Below are 23913 nucleotides of genomic sequence, written 5' to 3' on the forward strand. Positions count from 1 at the left end.
AGGCTGAGGCAGGAGACTCGCTTGAGCCCAGGAGTTGGAGGTTGCTGTGAGCGTGATGCCATGGCACTCTACCCAAGGGGATAGCTTGAGGCTCCGTCTCAAAAAAAAAAGACTCTGTATATAGGAGAGCCAGGCATAGTGGTTCTTACCTGTAATCTCAGCGACTTGAGAAGTGAGTTGGGAGGATCACTTGAGCCCAAGAATTTGAGACCAACTTGGGCAACATAGCAAGACTCCTATCTCTGCAAAGAAAAAAAAATTTTAATTAGCCAGATGTGGTGGTGCACACATGTAGTTCTAGCTATTTGAGAGACCGAGGCAGAAGGGTTGCTTGAGCCCAAGAGATTAAGGTTGCAGTGGAGTTCAAAGTTGTAGCAAGCTATGATTGTGCCACTGCACTCCAGCCTAGGTGACAGACCCCATCTCTAAAAAAGAACAAACAAAAAAATTTGTATATAGGGGCACACATTTTTCTTGAGGACCAGTATGGGCATGGGTGAGGAAGGAAATGAGCTGGGCTGGGGGACCCAAGAGGCATAGGCCATGTTTTCATTATCCAACAAAGCCTGGATTTACAAGGTGAAGAGCTCATCAACAAGGGGTCTGGGTCTATGCATTTGACCAAGCACACAAGATGTCACCAACAAGCCCAGACTGCAGGGGAGTGTTGGATGGGCTGAGTTTGCTGGACCTGTGGCCACTTGGAGGAGATTTCCAGGGGAGAGATAGATACTGAGGGCTTGGCAGAAAATCGCATGTAAGTGGCATCCCCAATGTCCAGGGAGAGGGGGGCTATGAGATTGATGAGAGCTGAAGAGGGGACAGTAAGATCACCCATGCATGAGCATGGGTTAGGGAACCCAGCACGCATGTGGGCAGCCACATGGGTGCTGCTCAATGCCTGGGAGGAGGATGGGACTCTGGCCAGTGGTGCAGAGCCCCAGCTGAATGGTCTTAGGCCTGACTGAGCTGGGGATACTCATCTCTAAAGATCCTACCCTGAGCAGTTTACTGGAGTGAGGTAGGGTAAAGGGTAGTAACAGGGATTTAGTGGGCAGAAGCAAGCCAGAGAATAAGCAGCCTTGAGGAGCAGGAAGTGTTAATGAAAGGGAGGAAGCTGTGAGGAGAAGTAGACTAGTGGTGTCTTCTACATAGTTGCCTTGCTTTGGAAGGAAGGTACTGAGCTCCACAGCCTTCCTGGGCAAGGGATAGAAAAGAGCCCAAACAATATTTAGGAGCTGGACCATGCCATTCAGGGAATCCTCCTACACATTATTCTGACCCCAGGATCTGGGATTCAGGAATTATTCCTGGATCCTATGGGTTGGGGATGCTGCCTGGCCTCCAACTGCCCTATCAATGGTCAGCAAGCATGAGAGGCCCCTGAGTCTTCCAACCCAAAGCCTGCTCAGCCCTGCTCACCACAACAGTGTAATTATATCCTAAGGAACAGGATCAGTGGGTGCCCAATGCCTGATTCACAGTCCAGGGCAGAGGATCAGAGAAAGCTTGTCCACAGGACAGTGGACACACCTTAGTCTTGTAGGTAGGGGGCATTTACTATGGGCACCTCTAGCCACTACCATCTCTGCCTGACTTACAACCTCAAGGTGTCCCTTAGGGTCCCCATGGCCTTCAGCTCTGGCTCTGGCAGGACTAACCTGGCCCAGCCACTGACCAGAGATTAGACAAGCCTGGTGTACGGTTAATGCCACTGACGTCAGGGCCTGGCTGGGTGGCCACTGGGGTTTGAGCCCTCCCCACAGGCAGTAGCATAGCCCATGTGATCAGAGCTCATTAAGCCGCTTCAGTGGCCAGAAAAGCTAGGGGCCAGATCTCAGGGGAGAGAGGGTAGTCATGCCAGGGCTGCAGGGGCAGACCTCAGCTGGGAGGTCACCAGCTCTGGGGGCCCAGGTTGGGAAAGGTTAGATAGGAAGTTTGCATATGGGGCCCCTCTATATTCTATATATGAAATACCTTATGTTGTGACACTAACCCCCTGCTCATAGGCAAAGAGGAGCCTCCCAGGCACCAAACTGCGTAGAATATATATAGTCAGGAGCTGTGGATGTTGGTATTTGACCCTGGAATGTGAAGGTAAGGACCACCCTCTCCTTTAAGGCCTTTAAACCCCACAGCATGACACTGGAACAAGTGCCCTGCCCCCACATGCAGCCCTCCAGGTAACTATTCTGATCTCACACTCACACTCCCTTTCCCTTTGGCTGAGCTGTTTCCTCCATCTAGTATGCTCTTTCTCTTCCCCACCCTGCCATCTACCCTCCTTCCCCTTGGCAAAGCCAAACCCAGAGGCTGTGTCACTGTTGGACATTCTTTGATTTATGCCTTCCAGACTGCCCATAGATAGTACTTGGAGCCCCTGTGGCTGGGACTGTGTGGATAAGATGGGAAGGAGCAGCCATATCAGGTATTGAAATAGCTGGCTTTTCCTGGATACTCACACAGGGTTCTCAGGGTGATCTTCTACTTGGGTACTGAAGGACAAGTAGGAGTTTGCCAAGGTGAGAGAAGGTGGGAAACCTTTGGCCCTGGGAACCACAAGCCCAAAGGCACAGAAGCACAAAGGCTGACATGTTCTGCAAACAGCAGGAATGTGTATGTGGTCATCAGGACCATGGGGAAGGTGGAGGGTCCACTGGGAATGGGCTGGGGGGATATTAGAGAGGCCAGCAGCAAAAGGGCAAGAGCCTGCAGGCTGTCCAGGGAGTCAGTGTATATAGAAGCTGGGCTTGGGAAGGACAAGGTTGAAGGTGAAGATGAGATATCATGTTCAAGATAGTCTTGAGGACTGTGTGTATGGTGTGCCAACAGAGGTGGTGTCATGGTGAGATGGGGCTACCCAGCTGGAGGCTGAGAATTCATGACTAGAGACAGAGGTGGAGAGCAAAGATCTACTGGGGCCCTGCAGGGAGGCTCTGAGCAATCATGGGACCCTAAGTTCTGCCCATGTGTTTGGCAGTCTCTTGGACCTATGTTGAAGTTTGCAGAGATGGATGAGTAGAGGCTGGAGCTGGGCTGAAGCTCCTCCCACCTCCGACCCCAGGTGACTGCCCCCTCAACATTGTGGCTACATGGATGGACATTCCCTCTAGCCTTTGGGAGAAGACACCAGTAGCACTCAGAGACCCATCCCAGCTGTCCAGTTGTCCAGCCACCACGGGGCTGGCTGGGAGATTTGGCAGGTGGCAGGAAAGGCCTCTGAGCTGTGTTTGTCCTGGCCAGGGCCCAGGCTTCGCAACAACAAACATGCAGCCTGTCCCCCCAGCCTGGCTATAACTGGCATGGCCTGAGGACCCCACATCACACCCAACTCTGGGCTTCTCACAGCAGCCCACCCCAGGCAGCTCCTTGTCCCTCCAGGCAGGGTGACCTTGAGTCAGGCCTGACCCCCACCTCAAACTGCCAGTGGGGGCCACCATCCCTTTACAAATGCCCCCTGTGAACATCCAAGAGTACCTTCAGGTGAGAGATAAGGGGAGGGCCTGAGACCACAGCACCTTTCCTGTCTGGCTTTGTCTCATGGAAGAGCTATACCCTTTTGGGAAGGTGGGTGTCTAATAGGCCCACATGATCAAAATGAACTCTGATCCCAGGATTACATCAGCCACAGGTCAGGAGGCAAAGACAGTCTCTTCCAATTTTCCAGCCACCACAAGACAGTAGCTTGGGTGGTTTGAGGTTTTCTGGGGTTGTCGCTATTCCAGTGCCTTTCTCTTTATCCTTCTCAGCCTCCTGGAACTCCCAGTCAGAGATAAGTCCCCTTGACTCACAGCTTTCTCTTCACCCAATCCCTTCAGATCAGAAGAAAAGTCAGAACCACTTCTGGGAACACAGTGGGAAACTGAGGTATGCTAGGGCTTGGCTGTGGTGGTGCTGTGAGTCAGCAGGAGAGAATCCTGGAGTCCTGACTCCCAGCCCTGGGCAGAAATGGGGTTAGGCATGTTCTCTGAGGGAAGAAGGGTAGACATGACACAGAAGTCCAGCTTGGATACAGAACAGCAGAGGCCATGGGATTAATCAGATCAGAGCCAGTGGCTGAGAAGCAAGGGGCACAGCTGTTCTGGGACACAGCCTCCAGATCACTCCTAAGGTTATTGTCTACCCCTGCTCCCTAATGGCTGGCCCTTGGACCTCAACACCCACCACCCACCTCTAAGCTCCAAGGTCCTAGGTAGGATAGGAGTGGTGGGATAGGAATGGGGTCCAAGAATGAGGTCATGCTAAAACTTCTGCTAGAGCACCAAGTCCTGGCCCCCACTTTGCATGGGCAAGTTGACAACTGTCTCCTACACTTAGAAATAAGGAAATGGGGCAGTGAGGCCCCAGGCAAGGATCAGAGCAGAGCAAGCTTTGCTCTCCTCCTATCTTATATCCCTGCAGCTGTTTGTTCCAGAACCCTATCCCCCCTGGTTGGGAAGGGTGAGGCAGGTAGAAATATTCTATTGCCTGAGTGATGTCTGAAGTCCCCTATTCAATCACCATTCCCTGAGATTAAGCATTGCCCTAATCTTGCTCCTCTTGGCTGAAGATCTCCTTTTGGCTTCAGGCAGGTGAGTGAGGTCAAAGCACTTCAGGGATTACGGGGACAGAGACCTCAGAAAGAATCTACTTTGGACTTTGGACGGAAGTATTCCCTCCGCAAGATTCAACTGAGCCCCTCTAGGAGCAGCAGCTCTCCTACCTAGGGGCTCCCTAGCTTTCCAGCTGTCCCCTTGCTCCGGGCCTGCCCTGGCCCCCGCCGCTCTCCGACCAGCCCCTCCTCCCGCGGGCTGCAGGGGATTGGCGGGCCGGGGGCGGGCCGGGGGCGGGGCCGGGCGCCCTTCATCTCCCGCCGCTGCTGTCGCTGTTGCAGCCTTGGTTCAGCAGCGAGCAGAGCAGACCGCACCGGCCCTAGCAGAGCTAAGTGCGTGCCCAACCGTGAGACCAGGTACCGCTGCGGGTTTCGACCGGCCCAGGGGCACTGGGAGGGCTTAGTCCTACTGTCCACTCTCCGGTCCATGCCCGAGCTCTGGGCGGCTCCCCCTCCCTTCTTGACCCCAGCAGGAGCCCCAGCCTCCTGTGAGTCAAAGCCCCGCGCGCTCTGCAGCGGGTCTCGGGACAGGCCAGTCGGAACTCAGCTCTGAACGTGAGAGGGGTACCAGGGACCTCTTGACCGGACTGGGGCTACAGGACTCCTTGCTGGGGGCTCCGGCGGTACCCGACTGGCTTCCTCAGGCTGTGCCCACGGGGACAGGCTGGAGAGGGTCCTGAAGGAAGACCCAAGAGGGGCCCGGAGCAGTTCCTGGAGCGCTGCCCCGACGGGCGCCTGACAGGCAGAGCAGCCAGGCTGGCACGCCGGGAATCCGGGTATATTTATCCCAGCTGCATTGGGCAGGGGCTTGAGGGCAGATGGGGCCGGGCTGCCTAAGCGGCCGCGGGGTACATGCTGACCCCAGAATGAGTGCCATTTGCAGTGGAGCCAGCAGGCACCGCGGGCACAGGGCGCGCATGGCTCCTTGGCCTGAGGGCGGGCACCACGTGTGCTCTTCCCCACTTGGCGCCTGGGTAGGGCGCAAGTATGAGTCTGCGGGGCTCACGGGATAGGGAAGGGACCAAGACTTGGTTTGCATCAGCCCGCCCCCGCCCGACTGGACCCTTCTATTGGCCACTGTGAATGTGTGCGTTTGTTTACAGCTGGGGAGGGGGAGGCCAGGGGCGGGGCCTATGGAGATCCACCTTTTTCCCCCTGCAGTGACCTGTGCTCTGAGCCCAGGTATGGGTTTTCAAATGGCGCTCTTAGCCCTGAAGAGGGCTACGTCAAGGCCCTTGATACCTGGAGAACATCGTAAAGGGCACTTCCACTCATGCCCATCCTTCCTTCAGCCTGCCAGCCCTGTCCTTCTTCCTATGACGGCCTCTGCCACTGTGCTGCCTCTGGAAGAAGCCCTTGGATCTTCCACCCCTTCCTCTTCAGTAAACATGCTGGGATAGGGCCCATTTCCTTCTGGAAAAGCACAAATCCCTTGGGGATCTTAGTTTGGGGGCTAGAAAGCTAGAGAGATCCAAGGACAGTTCCATATTGAATGGGGGGAGGGGTTCAGCACAAGCATGGCAGGGCAGGAAAGGAGGTATAAGAAACGAGTGAGGCCAGGCTTGGCACATCTCTGAAAGGGCTGGAATAAGTGAAATCAGGAATGGGAATCTCTGACTTTTGGGGTTGGAGACAGGAGACTGCCCTCTGGGGAGGGTGAGAGTTTGTGTTTCAGAATTTTATTCTGTCTAGGTCCATGAAGCCCATATCCTCACTGGCCTCTCACTTACGGGCTTATATTTTGGCCCCTGTTACAAACTGTCCACACCTCAGTCCAGGGCTCCAGGTAGATAGACCATGAGAGTTGGCTGCTTCTGTCTTTGTGTCACTACCTTAACAAGCTGCCTTGGAGCCCTGGGAAAATGGAGAAACTGAGTCACAACAGACAGGCCGGGTGATTCATGGTCTCTGGTTGGGTAAGAGAAGGATTGTAAACTGAAGTGAGAATACTCTGGAAGTCTGGGCTAGGTGTGAGACAAGCACGCAGTTTGAAGGGAAACATGCCGGCAGGAGAGTAGAGGATGGCTGGCTACCAAGGAGGTACAATTTTGGCATCTGTGTGCGTAAAAAGGTGGGCTAGGCTGTACAGCCTATGCCATAGTAGAATGGGGGCCTTGTGGGAGGCTATTCTAGTGCAGGCAGGGCCAGGGACCAGACCTCACTTGGAGCAGGCATAGGCTGAGGACTTGCAGATGGTCCTAAATGCATTCCACTCACATAACATTTGCTGAGCACCTACTATGTTACCTGTGTATACTCAGTCTAGTGGTAAAGGATGGGCCTTTGACTCCGCCTGGGAGGACAGACACAGGAGAACAGGGTGGGGCTCTAGAGGATCAGGCTGGGTGTTTGGGGGCCAAAGGGAAAGACCAGCTGCTAGGGCAGGAGGGGCTTTCCGGCCAGTGGCTTGGGGTGGCTTGGTTTTGAATTTCCGCTCTGCGGGCCACGTCCTGTGCACAGCCTCTCAGCCAGCACGTCTGCACACGTGCATGGCTACTGATAATGGGGGTCACTCCAACTGACCATCATCTCTGCATGTCTTTTCCATTGTTCAAGTAGGCAAATCCTGGGTGCTAGATCAGTGATCTCTGAACTTTCCAGCTGGGTCTGGCCTTGTGGCCCTGGTGGGCTCAGCCCCAGCCCCTGAATGTAATTGCATCTGGCTGTTAGGGGCATAACCTGCCTTGTGGGGACCTGGAGATGCAATCGTGGCCTTGTGAGGTCTTCCAGGGTTCTGCCTGGCTATCCCTTCAGTGCTCATTGGGCCTTCTGCCCCCTCCCTGGGCCTTCTGTCTCCCTCTCTCCTTCTTACTGCTTCTGGGGCTCCTTTTTTTGGGGGGGGCCTCTGTCTTTAGTTGACTGTTTCTTGCCTCTTGTTATTTCTATTTCTTTCCATCTTGTAGTCTCTGACTGGTTCATCATCTATCACTTTTCTGATTGTCTCTGACTCTCTCTGTCTCCTTGTCTGAATGTATGTCCACCTATATACATGTGACTTTTGTCTCTCTCTATATATATATTGTTTTCTATGTCCCTCTATATCCATCTGAATTTCTTTATCTCCCTGGGCCTCTCTCTCTGTCTCTGTCTATGGGTCAGTGTGCATGGACATATGTATTTAATGTCTGTGTGTTTTCTCTCCCTCCACTCTCCCTGTATATCTCTTTCCTTCTTCTGCCTTGCTTTGCTTCTTCATGATTTTAGACATCACCCCTCCAGGCTGATTTGCCTTTAGCCCACCCATCAGGGTCTCCAGTGAGTCCTGAACTGTCCGAGGCCTGTGCTCCAGCTTTCTTTGGGGCCAGAAGTCCGGCTGTCCAAATATTTGGCCACCTCCAGGGGATTCCGGGTCAGCAGGAAGGAGAAAGGGCTGGCTGGCGCAGGGTCTTCCCTACCTCTGGGGGGCCATGATCACGTGATGTCCTGTCCTTTGCCTCAGCTGGGCCTTGGGCTGCACGTCCCTCTCAGCAGGCTGGCAATGTGGGGGAGGGGGCTGCTGCTGGCTTTGACCCACTCTTAAACCAAGAGGTTCTGACTGCACCTCACTGGGAGCAGCCTGAATAAAGAGGGTCCAGGTCTGGATGGGAGGGAACACCAAGGAGGCTGGAGCTAGGCCCAACTATAAGCATCTGTTAGAAAATGTACTCTGTCACAGGAAAGTCTACCTTCCGGCCCCAGCTGGGTCTCTCAGATCCTCCTAGACACCTCCGGATGCCCAGAACACAGAGGCACAGACCCCAGATCCCAGGGCCAGGGAGGGGGTGTGTGTGAGGGATTAGTGTGGCCAGTATATCAATGCTCTGGGCCATTTGCCTTTTTCCTGGATGTGCCCCTCCTGCATGTCACCCCCTTCAGTACCGGCCCAATATCAGTCACACACTGGCCACTTGCATTGTCGTTTTGTGTTGTTGATGATGAGGGAGTTGGCAGATGGGGAACTGGAATCTACCAGAGTCAAAATATGGATATATGGGTCTGAGGGAGAGGCAAAGGATGTCTTTTCCCTATTCAGATACTTTCCTCCCACTTGCCTTATCCCTGAACCCCTGACCTCAGCTCCCACCAATCCACTGTGGTTGTGCCGTAAGACATATAATTCAAACATGTCAATTGCATCCTGTTTCCTTGCTTGCTGGTGGCTTGTCCTAGGAGGGAGTGTCTTCCCTCTGAAACTTGTAGAAGCAAGTGAATAGAGGGGTAGCTGTTTAGATGGATAACTGACTGGGAGGGGTACCCTGTGTCAGCCAAGGAAAGGGGAGTAAAGGATGAGCTGAGCTAGAGCTGAGGTAGTCCTCAGCCATGAGCCCTCTGGGATGAGCACAGTGGACCCTCAAGCCAGGCCATCTGCATCTCTCCTGAGATCGGGGCTGAGTTGAAGGCTGCCCAGGCACAGCAAGCTCCATGGAGTCTGTGACCCCATCCGTGCACATGGCCACAAGACCAAAGGAAGGACAGTATGGATGCCTCCTGTAGCCAGCTCACTATTGCACCCCCACTTTTGTCTCTGAGCATTACTGGGAAGGAAAGAAAGGCTCAGAGCCTTGGGGATGCCAAGGACCTCCATCCCTGGACAGAGAGGTGTGCTTCCTATAGAGGCTGACACAAGCAGCCACACCCCCAAGGTGGCCTGGATTCCTGAGCCTCAAAATCTTTAATTAGCCAAACTCAACACCTGCCAAAGTGTGCTTGATGTATTCTCACCCTGTGATGTCTGCGTGGGCGGGCGTTATTTGCTGTACCATCCTTGTGTCTCCTGGCCCCTCCTGGCTCTTATCTCTCAGAAGAGCAAACAGGTCCTAGGGCAGTGGCCTTGGCCATTGATTTACTGCCTGGGCCCATGCTGCACCCATGAAAGATGCCATTCTAATGATCTGCCCAAAGTTGCATAATCTCCCTGACCCAGCACCAGCCTCTTCTCTGGGCATCCTTGGCCTGCCCTGGGGGTTAAAGGCCTTAGGGAGGCTACTCACTGTACAGCTTGGCTAAGCCTCAAGGGACCCCTAGAGGACAGGGCAATGCTGAGGGGTCTTGAATAGGGAGTACTCTGTCCATGGTCACAGTAAGACAGGACCAAGCTAGGACTTAGACTCAGAGTGTCTACTCTGGGCTTTCACCACAGTAAACAGGCTCTGCTGGCAACTTTTTCTTACATAGGGCTCTCCCCTGAGCTTGCCCTGACTCCGCGATACAAAGGAGTCTGGGAGGCAGTAGGTCTGAGGGGTGGGAGCTGTCAAGTCTCAGCAAATAGCTGGAGACCCACATGCCAGGCCTGAGCTAATCCCCTCTGTAGTCCTCAAGGACTCATTCTGGCCCTAAATGGAAATACAGACCCCTTGCCTGGATGTTAGGGTTCTTTCAGGCTTATCTGTAGCTATGGAACCTTCACTTCACCCTCACAGCCTGCCTTGCCCCTCATCTCAGGGCCTTTGCCTATGTTGTGTCCTCTGCCTGAGGCATTCTTTCCAGTTGGACAACTCAGGGGCTCCTTCTGGAATTCTGGGACTAGCTTCACCACCTCCTCCAGGAAGCCTTCCTTGATCCCTTTTTTTGGAAGGCAGCTATGCTCACCACTGTACCACCAATGTCAGCACTTGATCCCTTTTTTGAATCCCAGTAGTATGTGACTCATACGCAGTTGCAGGAAGAGCTATAGGGTGGTGGTGAGGGTGGTATGGAGGGTGTCTTTTCAAGACTGAAGTTACTTGAGGCAGGGTATTCCATGTCCTTTCTGTGATCTTAGGCCAGCCCAAGACTCAGCAATGACTGGTCATAAGTAATAGCCACTAAGCCCCAAAGATCTAGGCCCAGGTCCTACAGAGGGGTCACGAAACCTGAAGCCAGGACCTCAGACACCTGGAGCCCATACCATGGACTGTGGTCTCCCTAGAGGCAGTGCCTTGCTGCTAGGGAAAGATATTAAGTCAGAAAAGTGTGCTTTGTCCAGGCTGCCAACTCAGCACACTCTGAGGGCCTGTCCAAGCTTGCCCCAGGCAGGGGGATAAGTGAGGACAACCCCAGTGGAGTGCCAGGGGCACTCTGGAGTGACTCTGCAGACCAGGCGCCCACACTTTCACACCCAGGTAGGATCCTTGGAGGGGTGCAGAAGGCAAGGCTGAGGGTGGGCTGGAAGGAAAGAAGGGCTCAGAGGCCAGCATCAGAAGGAAAGGAATGTTTGAGGGGTACAAGAGTCCCAAGTGTGAAGTCTCTAAGGCCAAAGTGCCTGGGATCTGAGCTCTGGCTTGGGGCTTCCTGGGGCAATGCGGGGAAGAGAGTCCTTGGTCAGTGGTGTGTGGATGCTGCCTCTGAAGTACTAGGGCCAGAGGCCTGAACCTCATCTCTTCTGTTTACTCCCACCCCTGAGTGCTAAGTTAGAGCCCCTTAGTGTTCCAGATTCAAGAGCAGACCTGAGAGCATCAGGGGCTAGAGTGAAGATAGGGGATTCAAGACAAGATTTAGGGCTCCTGGCTCGGCGCCTGTGGCTCAAGCGGCTAAGGCGCCAGCCACACACACCTAAGGTGGCAGGTTCGAATCCCCAGTCCAGGCCCGCCAAACAACAATGATGGCTGCAACCAAAAAATGGCCAGGCGTTGTAGCGGGCGCCCGTAGTCCCAGCTACTTGGGAGGCTGAGGCAGGAGACGCGCTTGAGCCCAGGAGTTGGAGGTTGCTGTGAGCGTGATGCCATGGCACTCTACCCGGGGGGATAGCTTGAGGCTCCGTCTCAAAAAAAAAAAAAAAAGATTTAGGGCTCCTAAGAAGAGCAGGTATCTGGCTGGCCTCTGGCTATCCTGCCTAGAAGTGTTGTGCCCTTTCTGGTCTCCACTCTGGCCTTAGCTTTCCTGCTAGCCAATCTGGCTTTCAGGATGTCCTTATAGAACCTGAGGGCATTATGCCTAGTTACCTCTTGGTATGAGGTAGGCACCTCCCAGCCCCAGGGATGGAAGAGGGGCCAGTGAGTTGTCTGGACAGTGGGAAGGTATGGGAGGCAAGGGAACTGATTCCTTTGAGGCCCAAAACAGTCAAATCCTGAGAATAGGGACAAGGCACTACCTGGCAATCCATGTTCCTCTATGGCTACATAAGGCCCTGAGCTCCTAGCCTGGGGCTTCAGGAAATAGAGGGTACATTCAGAGGGTCCACTCTTGGATGGTGGGCACCTGAGGGTTGGGGGTTCCCTGACAGGTGATAAGAGGCTCAAAGAACATGGCTCTAAGGCCAGAGCTCAATAGAGGGTAAGGCCCAAGTAGCCCAGAGAGCTGGGCCCTGGAGCACCCATTTCCTGGAAGGTCCCCTGAGGGCCCTTTGCCACAGTCAGGCGGGAAGGGCCCAGGTGTCCAGCCACCCAGCACCGCCTCAGGCATCCTGGCTCCAACGGGGGACAGCCTCTGCGCCTGCCGTTCCCAGCGCCAGCTCTCAGCCCACAGAGGGGCCTTTGTTCTGGTTGCCAACAGTGCCCGCCGGGCGGCTGGGAACAGGGCCCACAGCCCTACCCTCTCCCAAGGCCCCCAGCCATCGGACAGTGCCATTCTAGGTTGTCCAGGAGGCCACTGACACATAGGGCCAGTGCAAGAAACCATCTTCTAGTACTAATGTCAGAGAAGGGGAGTCTGTCCAGGATGCATACCAGGACTGGGACCTAGAGGCCTGGGACTCAGCACCAGAGATCCTGGTGCCACTGGCTCTGAACTCAGGTCATCCAGATGACTTTTACTTCACAAATGGGAAACTGAGTCCCCAAGGCCTTGACTCAGTGTGTGTGTAGGGGGTGCATTGTGTACTGGCTACAGTGTCCCATCAGGATATCTTGGGACCTCAGGTGTCTGAGCTCTCTTCCCCCAATGACAGAAGCCAGGGAGGCAGCAGGCAGAGTTGCATGTGTGTGTGTGTCTTGAATTACCCCGGGGAGGTGCACTATGGTTGCAGGCCTCATGTAGGAGGACCCAAGGAGTGGGCATAACCAGAAGGACTGGCTGCTCTGAAGACTACTGTGTTGGTTTGAGGGCAGTGCTCCTAGTGGTATTACCTGAGCCATGGAAGCGCCTTTGCAGACAGAGATGGTGGAGCTGGTGCCCAACGGCAAACATTCAGAGGGGCTACTCCCAGTCATCACCCCCTTGGCAAGCAACCAGAGGTGAGTAGAAGAGGGACCCTGTGATGGTTTAAGTCAGGGCAGGGAAGGGATACAGAGGAAAGGGCTAGAGCTGAGCCACCTGCCCTGGCCTGTGCCTGCAGGGTTGAGGACCTCGGACGGAGCTGTGTTGAGGGCAAGGGCTTCCTGCAGAAAAGCTCCAGCAAAGAGCCGCACTTCACTGACGTGAGCTGGGCAGCAACGAAGGGGCTTGGGGGTACTGTGGGAAGTTGGATGCAGTAATGATGTGCTATGGGGCAGCAGCAGGAGGCCAAGGGACAGTGAGGGGAACCCATGATGCCTCCATGCCTAGCTAACTCCCCCACCCCTCACCTTCCCACTCTGGTGCCTGCAGTTCGAGGGGAAGACATCATTCGGGATGTCAGTGTTCAATCTCAGCAATGCCATCATGGGCAGCGGCATCCTGGGGCTCGCCTATGCCATGGCCAATACAGGCATCATCCTTTTTCTGTGAGTGCCCTCAACAAACCTTCTAAAACAGGGAGCCCTGAACAAGCCTCCAATTATGTGACCTTCCAGGACCTGCCAGTTCCGTGTCCCCAGGCCTAGGCTGCAGTGGGTGGGCGCTTCTTACAGTAAACTCAAACCACGGCTGAAAAAACATCTGTGGCCATACAAATTTACCTCACTGCCCAGTAGACTCACTGAGGTCAGGACACAGGGCCAGCCCTACAGGCCTGAGTGTGTCCTTCTACCACCTTTACATGTGACGGCCAAGCCCATGGCCAGGTCTCGTGTGGGTACACGTGTCCTTTGCCTAGGGGCTTTGCCCAGCAGCTTGAATGGAAAACATGTCTGTCCCAAGGACTCAAGAAGAGGAACTACTCAGAGGGCAGTTATAGGGACACTCTTGACCCAGAGGGCCCTTTCTGGGCATATCCCATCCTGGGTCAAACAGGGCCCAGGGCCTGCTGTTTCATCCATACCTGTTGGGGGATCCAGACACCCAGGTCATGAGACAGAGCAGACAAGTGGCTGACAGACTCCACATCCAGTACTCCCAAACCCCTCACCCCTGACCAGCCAGGGGACCCCCCCATGTTTCTTTTCATCTTTTCATCTATCTTCCCATGTTTCCCAGATTCCTGCTGACAGCTGTCGCCCTGCTCTCCAGCTACTCCATCCACCTGCTACTCAAGTCCTCAGGAATTGTGGGTGAGCCTCATACTGCCTGGAGCAGACTGGGGGTAAGGAGGACTGGGGTGAGCTGCCCTGACATACTGACTCCCTGCTCTTGTAGGCATCCGTGCCTATGAACAACTGGGCTACCGTGCCTTTGGGACCCCAGGAAAGCTGGCAGCGGCCCTGGCTATCACATTGCAGAACATTGGAGGTGAGATGAGTGGGCAGGGGACAGGCAGGCAAGGGGTGGGTGGACAGGCCTGAAGACTGACTAGTTTGGCTGACCCCAGTGCCTGCCTGTCCCTCTCCCCTCAGCCATGTCCAGCTACCTGTACATCATCAAGTCTGAGCTGCCCCTTGTTATACAGACCTTCCTGAACCTGGAGGAGAAAACCTCGTGAGCTCTGGGGTGGCGAGGGCTGGGTGAGAGTGGGAAGCCCTAGTCTGTCCCTCCATGCCCTTCACTGGCTCTGGGGGTCCAGGCTGGGCTGGTAAGAGAGACGAGACAGAGCAGACAAGTGGCTGACAGAGAAAGCAGAGAGTTGCCAAAAGAGCCAACATTCAGTCCACACTTGTTTATGAAGCACCCAGGGGACCCCCTAGCTCTAGACCTGGCCTGAGAGCATGAGTGCCTTGGGCTTAGCTATAAGCACCTGCTATTCCTGACCATGAGCTAGGAATGGGTGGGGCCAGGGTATCCCATTTGCCCATCACTTTAACCATAGAAAACATGTCTGTCCCTTTAGCCAGCTGAGCTGAGCATCAGCTATGTTATGTGGTGAGAGGCAGAGAGTACACAGGCCCTGCTCTTGGCAGCCCAGCTCAGGCAAGCAGAGGGACTGTGAGGCTCACAGCTGCTTTGGAAGGGGGATGAGTCAAGATTCTGCCCTGGGGGCCTTTCCCAAGGGGTTGGCCTTTGGGCTTACTCTTGAAGGATGGTCCTGGCCCTTATCTCCTTGCCTCCTATGCTGCTGAACATTCCTGGGGAGTAGAGGAGGGGGAAGAATAATATAAGGTCCAGAAGCAAGAAGGAACCACACAGGGTTCAGGTTATTGGCAAGTCCCTGAGATCCTCAGGAAAAACAGTACCCGCTCCAGAGCCAGGTCCCTTCATCCCAATCACCTCCCTCCAGAGGTTGGGTCCACTCCTGTGTGTCCTGAGAAAAACAACAGCAGTGACTATAATCATAATGGTTACCAAGCACAAGCTATGTGCCAGGCCAGCACCTTAGTCCTCCTATCACCGAGAAGCAGGACACTGAAAGTATGCCCATTTTGCAAATGGAGAAAGGGAGACTTAGGCTGTGGACAAATATTCTTCAGAGGTCACTCAGTGGCTTAGTGGTGTCACTGGTGACTCCAGTTAGGGGAGGTGGCCCACCCTAAGCTGCATGGACTCTGACCTTGTTCCCCACTCCTATTATGCAGGGACTGGTACATGAATGGGAATTACTTGGTGATCCTGGTCTCTGTCACTATCATTCTGCCTCTGGCACTGATGCGGCAGCTTGGTGAGTATGGCAGGGTGGGGTCTTGGAGGGGGATTTTGGAGGGATACACAAGAGGGAGCCCCAGTCTCACATCCCACCTTCGTTTTATAGGCTACCTGGGCTACTCCAGTGGCTTCTCTCTTAGCTGTATGGTGTTCTTCCTAATTGCAGTGAGTCACCCTCCATGCTGGGAGAAGAAAGGGGCAGGTCAGAGGGAAGGGGCAGATCTCTTTGGGAAGCATGGGCCAGAAGGTAGCTCCTCCAGTCCTAATCTAAAGCAGCTTCATGGTGATTTCCCAGGCAGCCTAGTCTGACTCTGATACCCTGATCCCTCCCTATACCAGGTCATCTACAAAAAGTTTCACGTGCCCTGCCCATTGTCCCCCAACTTCACCAATATCACAGGCAACGTCAGCCACGTGGAGGTCATTGAGGAGAAGGTGCAGCTGCAGGTGGAGACTGAGGCTGCAGCCTTCTGCACCCCAAGCTACTTCACACTCAACTCACAGGTTCTGATAGGCCAGGGAGGGACAAGGGGCCTGGTAAGAGGGGACTGCCTTGACATAGTCTCATGTTTCCCCAGACAGCATACACCATCCCCATCATGGCCTTCGCCTTCGTCTGCCACCCAGAGGTGTTGCCCATCTATACAGAGCTCAAGGAGTAGGTGTCTGTAGCTTGGAAGGGACAGGGCTGCCTTGAACTGGTTTGGGGAGAATGGATGTGGTCCTGGGTATGTGTGGGGAGTGACAGGAGCCAAATCACTTTATCTAAGATCTCTGTGGCTTCCATGAGGAGAGATTGGGGCAAGAAGGAGGCTTCTTCAGCTGATAAATGATTTGACCCTGGGCACATGGAGTCCCCAGTGTGGCCAAGCTTGTCACTAATGTGCATCCTCTACTGCCCCATAGCCCCTCCAAGAGGAAGATGCAGCACATCTCTAACCTGTCCATTGCTGTCATGTACGTCATGTACTTCCTGGCTGCCCTCTTCGGCTACCTCACCTTCTATGGTATGGCTGGACCAGTGGGCAGAGGCTGAGGCCTGGCTGGGGTTAAGGGGCTGTTCAGTATGGCCATAGTACCCTGCATTCTATAGGCCCTTATTAGATACACGATGCACGACTATACCCTGTAGCTGTAGAAGTGAGTCTGCACACTACTCCCCACCGTGTCAGGGTCCACCAGGCAGCTCATTTCCCAACTCCGTCCTGGCCACCTGCTGACCACTATCCCTACCTGCCATAGATGGGGTGGAGTCAGAGCTGCTGCACACTTACAGCAAGGTGGACGCGTTTGATGTGCTGATCCTGTGCGTGCGCGTGGCCGTGCTGACAGCGGTTACACTCACGGTGCCAATTGTTCTGTTCCCGGTAAGCCAGTGGGCAGGTAGCCAGACCAATGGAGAGGTGAGGCTGATGAGGCCGACAGCTGATGGCTCTTCCTGTCTGCACCCCAGGTGCGCCGCGCCATCCAGCAGATGCTGTTTGAGAACCAGGAGTTCAGCTGGCTGCGGCACATACTCATCGCCATTTGCCTGCTCACTTGTATTAACCTGCTGGTCATCTTTGCCCCCAACATCCTGGGCATCTTCGGGGTCATTGGTGAGGGTCTGGCTGTAGAAGTAGGGTATTGCCCCAGAGAATTTCACTTTCCTGGCATATTTCTGAGCTCACACCCTACATTTAAGTAATGGCTATTAGCCATGCAAAGTTTGGCCTCCCATCTGAGCTTTTGTCCTTAAGGCTATTCTAATCTCTTTTGAGGGCTAAGACCACTGAGTCTTTCATTCTTTTTTTTTTTTTTTTGAGACAGAGCCTCAAGCTGTCCTCCTGGGTAGAGTGCTGTGGCATTACAGCTCACAGCGACCTCCAACTCCTGGGCTAAAGCGAGTCTCCTGCCTCCGCCTCCCAAGTAGCTGGGACCACAGGTGCCCACCACAGCGCCCGGCCATTTTTTTTGGTTGCAGCCGTCATTGTTGTTTGGCGGGTCCGGGCTGGGGATTCGAACCGGCCACCTTAGGTGTACGTGGCTGGCGCCTTAGCCGGTTGAGCTATAGGCGCTGAGCCGAGTCTTTCATTCTTGCTGGGGAACAAAGTTGGACCTCAGGGGCCAGGGGTCTCTACAAAGGATCTTGTTGGGTATTGTCCCTATTTAATTTATGAGGAAACTAAAGTTCAGAGTGATTAAAGAAGCAACAACAGGCTTGGCGCCTGTGGCTCAAGTGGCTAAGGCGCCAGCCACATACACCTAAGGTGGCCAGTTCAAATCCAGCCCGGGCCTGCCAAAACAACAATGACGGCTACAGCCAAAAAATAGCTGGGTATTGTGGCAGGTGCCTGTGGTCCCAGCTACTTGGGAGGCTGAGGCAGGAGACTCGCTTGAGCCCAGGAGTTGGAGGTTGCTGTGAGCTGTCATGTCACGGCACTCTACCCAAGGGGACAGCTTGAGGCTCTGTCTCAAAAAAAAAAAAAAAAAGAAGCAACAACAAGTCAGGCACAGTGGCTCACGCCTTTGGGGAGGCGGAGGCAGGTGGATTGCCTGAGATCACAGATTCTAACTCCAGGTTCGAAACCAGCCTGAGCCAGAGCAAGACCTCATCTCCGAAAATAGCTGGGCATTGTGGTGGGTGCTTGTAGTCCCAGCTACTTGGGAGGCTGAGGCAAGAGAATCACTTCAGCCCAAGAGTTGGAGGTTGCTGTGAGCTACAATGCCACAGCACTCTACTGAGGGCTATAAAGTGAGACTCTGTCACAAAAAAAAATAAAATAAAGAAGTAGCAGGGCCACACCGCCTTGATTCAGCCCCAGGATCATCTGACTCCAGGTTTGGTATCTGTCTACTGCCCCATCCCAGACGTGGCTCTGAACTGGAAAATCAGGAAATTTTGAAATATTTTTTGGGTGACCCAACTCCGGGGATTGACTCCCCAACCCAACTCTGCAGGGGCTGACAAACAGACCTGGAAGCTGAGTACCAAGGATATCATGGACAGTACTCTTGGTTCTATGTGTCTGAAATCCAACTCAAAATGAAGTAAGCAGAAAAGAATGCATTGGTCAAATAATGGCAAAGCCTTCACAAATAGCAGTATCCGGGAGACCAATATCCTATGGCTTTGTCTGTCTCTACCCCTTGACTTGCCTTTCCCCATTGCTAGTTCATTCACTGACATTCTGACGCCAGCAGCAACAGCTTTCCATTCTGGTGGATTGAAAACAAGAGGGAGGGTGGCGCCCATAGCTCAGTGTGTAGGGCACCGGCCACATAAACCAAGGCTAAGTGGTTTCAAGCCAGACCCAAGCCTGCTAAACAACAACGACAACTGCAACCAAAAAATAGCCAGGTTGGGGCAGCACCTGTGGCTCAGTGGGTAGGGCGCTGGCCCCATATACCGGGGGTGGCAAGTTCAAACCCAGCCCCAGCCAAATTGCAACAACAACAAAAAAATAGTCAGGCATCGTGGAGGGCACCTGTAGTCCCAGCTACTCAGGAGGCTGAGGCAAGAGAATTACCTAAGCCCAGGAGTTGAAGGTTGCTGTGAGCTGTGACACCACGGCACTCTACCAAGGGCAATAAAATGAGACTCTGTCTCTACAAAAAAAAAAAAAAAAAAAAAGCCAGGTGTTGTGGTGGGCTTTACTTGGGAGGCTGAGGCAAGAGAATCACTTAAGCCCAAACGTTTGAGGTTGCTGTGAGCTGTGACACCAGAGCACTCTACCGAGGGCGACATAGTAAGACTGTCTCAAAACAAACAAAACAAAACAAAACAAAAACAAGAGGGAGAGCCTGGTGGGCTTCCTAGAATCAGGCAGAGCTACAGAAATTCCCTCACTGAGTAATGTCTGATCTCATTGCAAGGTTCACCCTCAAACCAAACCTTAGCCAACAGGTGGACATGATCCAAGGCCATGTCTTGTTCTTTGCAGGTGCCACATCTGCCCCATGCCTCATCTTCATCTTCCCTGCCATCTTCTACTTTCGAATTGTGCCCACTGAGAAGGAGCCTGTGAAATCTACCCCCAAAATCATGGTGCGAGGGGCCTGGAGGCTGGTGGGCTGGTGTGGGGCTAAGGTGCTACCCTGGCCTTGGGGCTGACCCTGACTTCTGATTCCACAGGCTCTTTGTTTTGCTGTGCTTGGCCTCTTGCTGATGACCATGAGCTTGAGCTTCATCATCATTGACTGGGTTTCAGGGACTGGCCAGCATGGAGGAAGCCACTAGAGAATCCATCCTGTTCTGTCTACCTGTCCTAGAACCCCTGTCCAGACTCTCTAGCCCCTGCTCCCATCCAGCAGCCAGTGCCGGTAGGAGAAAGATGCAATTAACACTATGGCATTTGGCCCCATGTCCTCTCTGGAGAAGGTTTTTATTAAGGAACCAGGACCAAGGCCCTTAGGTCATCACCCTGCTGGCTCCAGAGCCACAGGGGCTTCCTGAACTGGGAGCAGGATGGGGCTGTCATCTCAGATCCAACTCAAGCTCCTCCAACCACCCTTGCACAGATGCATACTCTGAGGCCCAGAAGCTGCTTCTTGAGGTTTCTCAGCCTGTAGAGGCACATAGAGCTGGAACCCATGCCTGCAGCCCTTCTCCCACACTGCTGCAAGGCCATGTCTGCACCATGGGGCCTCTTCTGCCCCAGCCCACTTGTTTTTCCTCCTTCTATCCCCTAGACCCCGTTCAGTCACTTGGGGTCAGGCCTTTGGATGCTCTTCTCACATGCCCTCCACAGGAAACCTCACCCTACCCCATAGCTGGGCTGGGGCCAGCAGGTTCTGCTAAGGGTGGGGCTGGTATGTAGCTACCCACAAGGGACTATTGCCCTGCCCCTTCACCAGTCCTGGGGAGGCTGGGACTCCCTCACCCCAAGCCTGGGCCATAGCACACATTCCACTGCTGGGGGAAGAGAGAGGCTGGGCCTAAAATGTCCTGCCCTTGGGAGCCAAAGACCCCTAGGGCCAGACTGGGGCAGAATGGGGAGGCTGGCAGCTCCCTTTTATAAATATTATACATAAGACCTGCTGTGTTTTATATTTTTGATCTCTGTGGACCCTAGGTTCCTGAAAAGTGAAGTGGGAGCCAGGACACGGGTGGTGATAGAGGCTCCCGTCTCCTTATCTAGGATAAGGGTGGGAATAGGGCAAGTTCCCCACCCACCCTGTCCCTGCCTCCCAGACCAAGCAGTGGCATACTCAGACCCAGCTCTGGGCCTGGGCCAGGCTCTACACAGACCTGCTTTCTCACGGGGTGAGGTGGGGAGGAATTAATGAGGCTCCAGGAAGTAGGACAGAGAGTGGCCTCCGGAAGGAGGCAACGTGAGGTGCATCCCCAGCAGCTTCAGGGAGGGTCTAAATTGGGGGCAGCTGAGCCCTGAGGGTGCTCGAAGAAGGGCCTGCTCTCCCCTGGCTCTCAGACTGCCATGTCAACTCTATCAATGCCTTGAGTCTAGGGACAAAAGTCCAGAGATCTTGTGCCCTATTGGGCTAATCTTTTTATTAATAGTAAACTCTACCATGAATAAAGGTGAGTTAGTGAATCCCTGTGGGGGAGATCCTAAATGACAGGGCGGGGAGTCCAAGCTGGGGCGGGGGCTGCAAGGAGGCAGGGTAGCCCCAGGTGTCCTGGCTGGGTGGGACTGGAAAGCTGCCCACTGCCTGGAGCAGGCCTGACCCAGCTGGGGCCCAGGGGGATGGAGCTACCCAGGCCTTGGCACCAAACCCTCATTAGGACAGACCCTGCACCAGGCTAGGCAGCTGGGGAAAGGGCAGCAGGAAAAATCCAGTTTGAACTTGCAAAGCAGCTGCCAGCTTGGGAAACCCCTAAAGAAAGAACTTCTCAAGTCGGTGGCTGCTAGGCCCAAGGCAGTGCCAGCTGGGCAAAGGGGGGCTTCCTGAGTCCCGTTCCCATCAGCCAGAGGCACCTGGCTCTAGCAGCCAGGAGCCCTGTGGCCCCAGGAAAGAGCTGGACACCAGCCTAGGGGTTGACACAGTCCAGTCATTCTGGTGTGAAGGATTGCCCTCTGGGGGTTTCTGGCCTCTTCCCCATTATATGGGGGCCATAGCCATACCTGGAGCCCTTGGCTCTCTGGGAGTGGGGGGCAATAAAGGGCAGAGTCCAGGCCAGGAATGGTGGCTCACACCTGTAATCCTAGCACTTTGGGAGACTAGGCAGATCACTTGAGGTCAGAACTCTGAAACCAGCCTGGGCAACAGGAAGACCCCATCTCTATAAAAATAGAAAAATGAGCTGGGCATAGTGGCACGCATCTGTAACACCTCAAGCTACTTAAGAGGCTGAGGCAGGAGGGTCACTTGAGCTCAGTGAGGTATGATGATGCTACTACTCTAGCCAGAGTGACAGAGCAAGACCTTATGTCAACAAGAAGAAGAAGGCAGAGTCCATCCTGTAGACAGAACCTGGGAGTCTTTTCTCTTATCCTCTCCTTCCAAAGGAAAGTTACAGGTGAGAACAGCAATAGGACACTGAGTTTGGATTCAGGCCTCTGAGACCAAGGGGATGTGCTAACAGCTGCCTCAGCCAGGTGTGGTGACTCATGCCTGTAATCCTAGCACTTGGGAGGTCAATGCAGGTGGATTGCCTGAGCTCACAGGGTCAAGACCAGCCTGAGCAAGAGCAAGACCTCATCTCTAAAAATAGCTGGGCATTGTGGCAAGCGCTGTAGTCCCAGCTACTTGGGAGGCCTAGGCAAGAGAATTGCTTGAGCTCAAGAGCTTGAGGTTGCTGTGAGCTATTATGTCACAGCACTCTACCGAGGGTAACAAAGTGAGACTTTGTCTAAAAAAAAAAAAAAAACAGTTGCACCCCCCACACTGATTCACCTAGTGTAGGGGAAGGGGGGGAAGAATGAAGAATCTTGGCCCTGAGTGACCATCTCTGACTGCCCAGTCAGGCCTGAGAATGGGCACCCGGCTCCAACAGGGAGAGAACAGGTGATGTGGTCAGGACGTGAGATTCAAATCCCAAGTGTCAGCCAGCACGGTGGCTCATAACTATTATCCTAGCACTCTGGAAGGCTGAGGCTGCAGGATTACTTGAGCTTTGGCATTCAAGGCCAGCCTGAGCAAGAGTGAGACACTGTCTCTATAAAAAATAGAAAATTAGCCAGGTGTTTTGGTGGGCACCTCTAGTCCTATCTGCATGGGAAGCTGAGGCTGGAATATCACTTGAACCCAGGAGTTTGCAGAGCTCTATCATGACACTACGGCGCTCTAGCCTGGGCAACAGAGTGAGACCCTCTCTCAAAAAAAATAAAAATAGGCCAGGTAATCCTAGCACTCTGAGAGGCTGAGGTAGATTTTTTTTTTTTGCAGTTTTTGACCGAGGCTAGGTTTGAACCTGCCACCTCCGGTATATAGGGTGAGAGCCCTACTCCTTTGAGCCACAGGCACTGCTGGTAGCCAGATTGTTTGAGCTCAGGAGTTCAAGACCAGCCTGAGCAAGAGCAAGACCCCATCTCTGCTAAAAATAGAAAAGCTAGCTGGGCATCGTGGCAAGTGCCTGTAGTCCCAGCTACTCGGGAGGCTGAGGCAAGAGGATCTCGTGAGCCCAAAAGTTTGAGGTTGCTGTGAGCTATGATGATGCCAAAGCACTTCACCCAGAGCAACAGAGTGAGACTGTCTCAAAAAAAAAAAAAAAAAAAAGGCTCGGCGCCTGTGGCTCAACCGGCTAAGGCGCCAGCCATGTACACCTAAGGTGGCAGGTTCGAATCCCCAGCCCAGACCCGCCAAACAACAATGACGGCTGCAACCAAAAAATAACCAGGCGTTGTGGCGGGCGCCTGTGGTCCCAGCTACTTGGGAGGCGGAGGCAGGAGACTCGCTTGAGCCCAGGAGTTGGAGGTTGCTGTGAGCTGTAATGCCACGGCACTCTACCTAGGGGGACAGCTTGAGGCTCTGTCTCAAAAAAAAAAAACAAAAAAAAACCAAGGCTAACCCCTCCTAGCACAGTGGTTACTGTACCAGTCACATACATAGAGACTGGCAGGTTCAAAACTGGCCTGGGCCAGCTGAGGCAACAATGACAACTGTAACAAAAAATAGCTGGGCTTTGTGGCAGACACATGTAGTCCCAGCTACTTGGGAGGCTGAGGCAAGAGAATCATTTAAGCCCAAGAGTTGGAGGTTGCTGTGAGCTGTGATGCCACAGCACTCTACTGAGGGCAACACAGTGAGACTCTGTCTCAAAAAAGAAAAAAGAAAAAAAATTAGCCTGGCATAGTAGTGTATGCCGATAGTCCCAGCTATTTAGAAGGCTGAGGATCACTTGAGCCCAGGAGTTGGAAGTTGCAGTGAGCTGCGATGACACTACTGCACTCTAGCTCAGGTGACAGAGTTCAACTCTGTCTCAAGAAAAAGCCAGGTGTTCACATGAGTCTTTGAAAATTAGTATCCCTTATCCCTGACTGTCAAGTTCTAGCCACTCAGCCTCTGTGAGGATGGGTTGTCAGACACTTGGCCATCATAAACATTTTTGTATGCTTTGAAGACGTTCCCGGCTCAGTGCCTGTGGCTCAAGCGGCTAAGGTGTCAGCCACATACAC

General features: G+C 53.7%; 1 protein-coding gene and 1 long non-coding RNA gene across 7 annotated transcripts; both read left to right on the top strand.

Annotated features, from left to right (window-relative positions):
• The first annotated feature begins 1795 nt into the window (after nt 1-1795).
• LOC111728688 lies at nt 1796-4825 on the top strand. 2 transcript variants are annotated; one of them, XR_002775911.1, is made up of 5 exons: nt 1796-2097; nt 2354-2428; nt 2981-3064; nt 3750-3867; nt 4568-4825. It is a non-coding gene; the product is annotated as an uncharacterized LOC111728688 (long non-coding RNA). The 2 variants fall into 2 exon arrangements; XR_002775912.1 differs by lacking the exon at nt 2981-3064 and having other exon boundaries at nt 3819-3867.
• A 55-nt stretch (nt 4826-4880) lies between these two features.
• On the top strand, nt 4881-20370 carry SLC38A3 (solute carrier family 38 member 3). 5 transcript variants are annotated; one of them, XM_012811893.2, is made up of 16 exons: nt 4881-4948; nt 12595-12720; nt 12822-12903; nt 13073-13188; nt 13820-13893; nt 13979-14071; nt 14176-14257; nt 15289-15371; nt 15462-15520; nt 15695-15859; nt 15934-16013; nt 16262-16362; nt 16598-16722; nt 16809-16953; nt 19279-19382; nt 19470-20370. In XM_012811893.2, the coding sequence occupies exons 2-16, from the start codon at nt 12620-12622 to the stop codon at nt 19572-19574; spliced, it is 1515 nt and encodes a 504-aa protein (XP_012667347.1). In that variant the 5' UTR covers nt 4881-4948; nt 12595-12619; the 3' UTR covers nt 19575-20370. The 5 variants fall into 5 exon arrangements, with proteins under 5 accessions (XP_012667347.1, XP_023375275.1, XP_023375274.1 ...); XM_023519507.1 differs by having other exon boundaries at nt 4893-4948; nt 12590-12720; XM_023519506.1 differs by having other exon boundaries at nt 4933-4948; nt 12513-12720.
• Nucleotides 20371-23913: the final 3543 nt, after the last annotated feature.

The sequence above is a fragment of the Otolemur garnettii genome, unplaced genomic scaffold (genome assembly GCF_000181295.1).
Source record: "Otolemur garnettii isolate 467f Iridium unplaced genomic scaffold, OtoGar3 scaffold00179, whole genome shotgun sequence".
NCBI classification, from domain to species: Eukaryota; Metazoa; Chordata; class Mammalia; order Primates; family Galagidae; genus Otolemur; species Otolemur garnettii.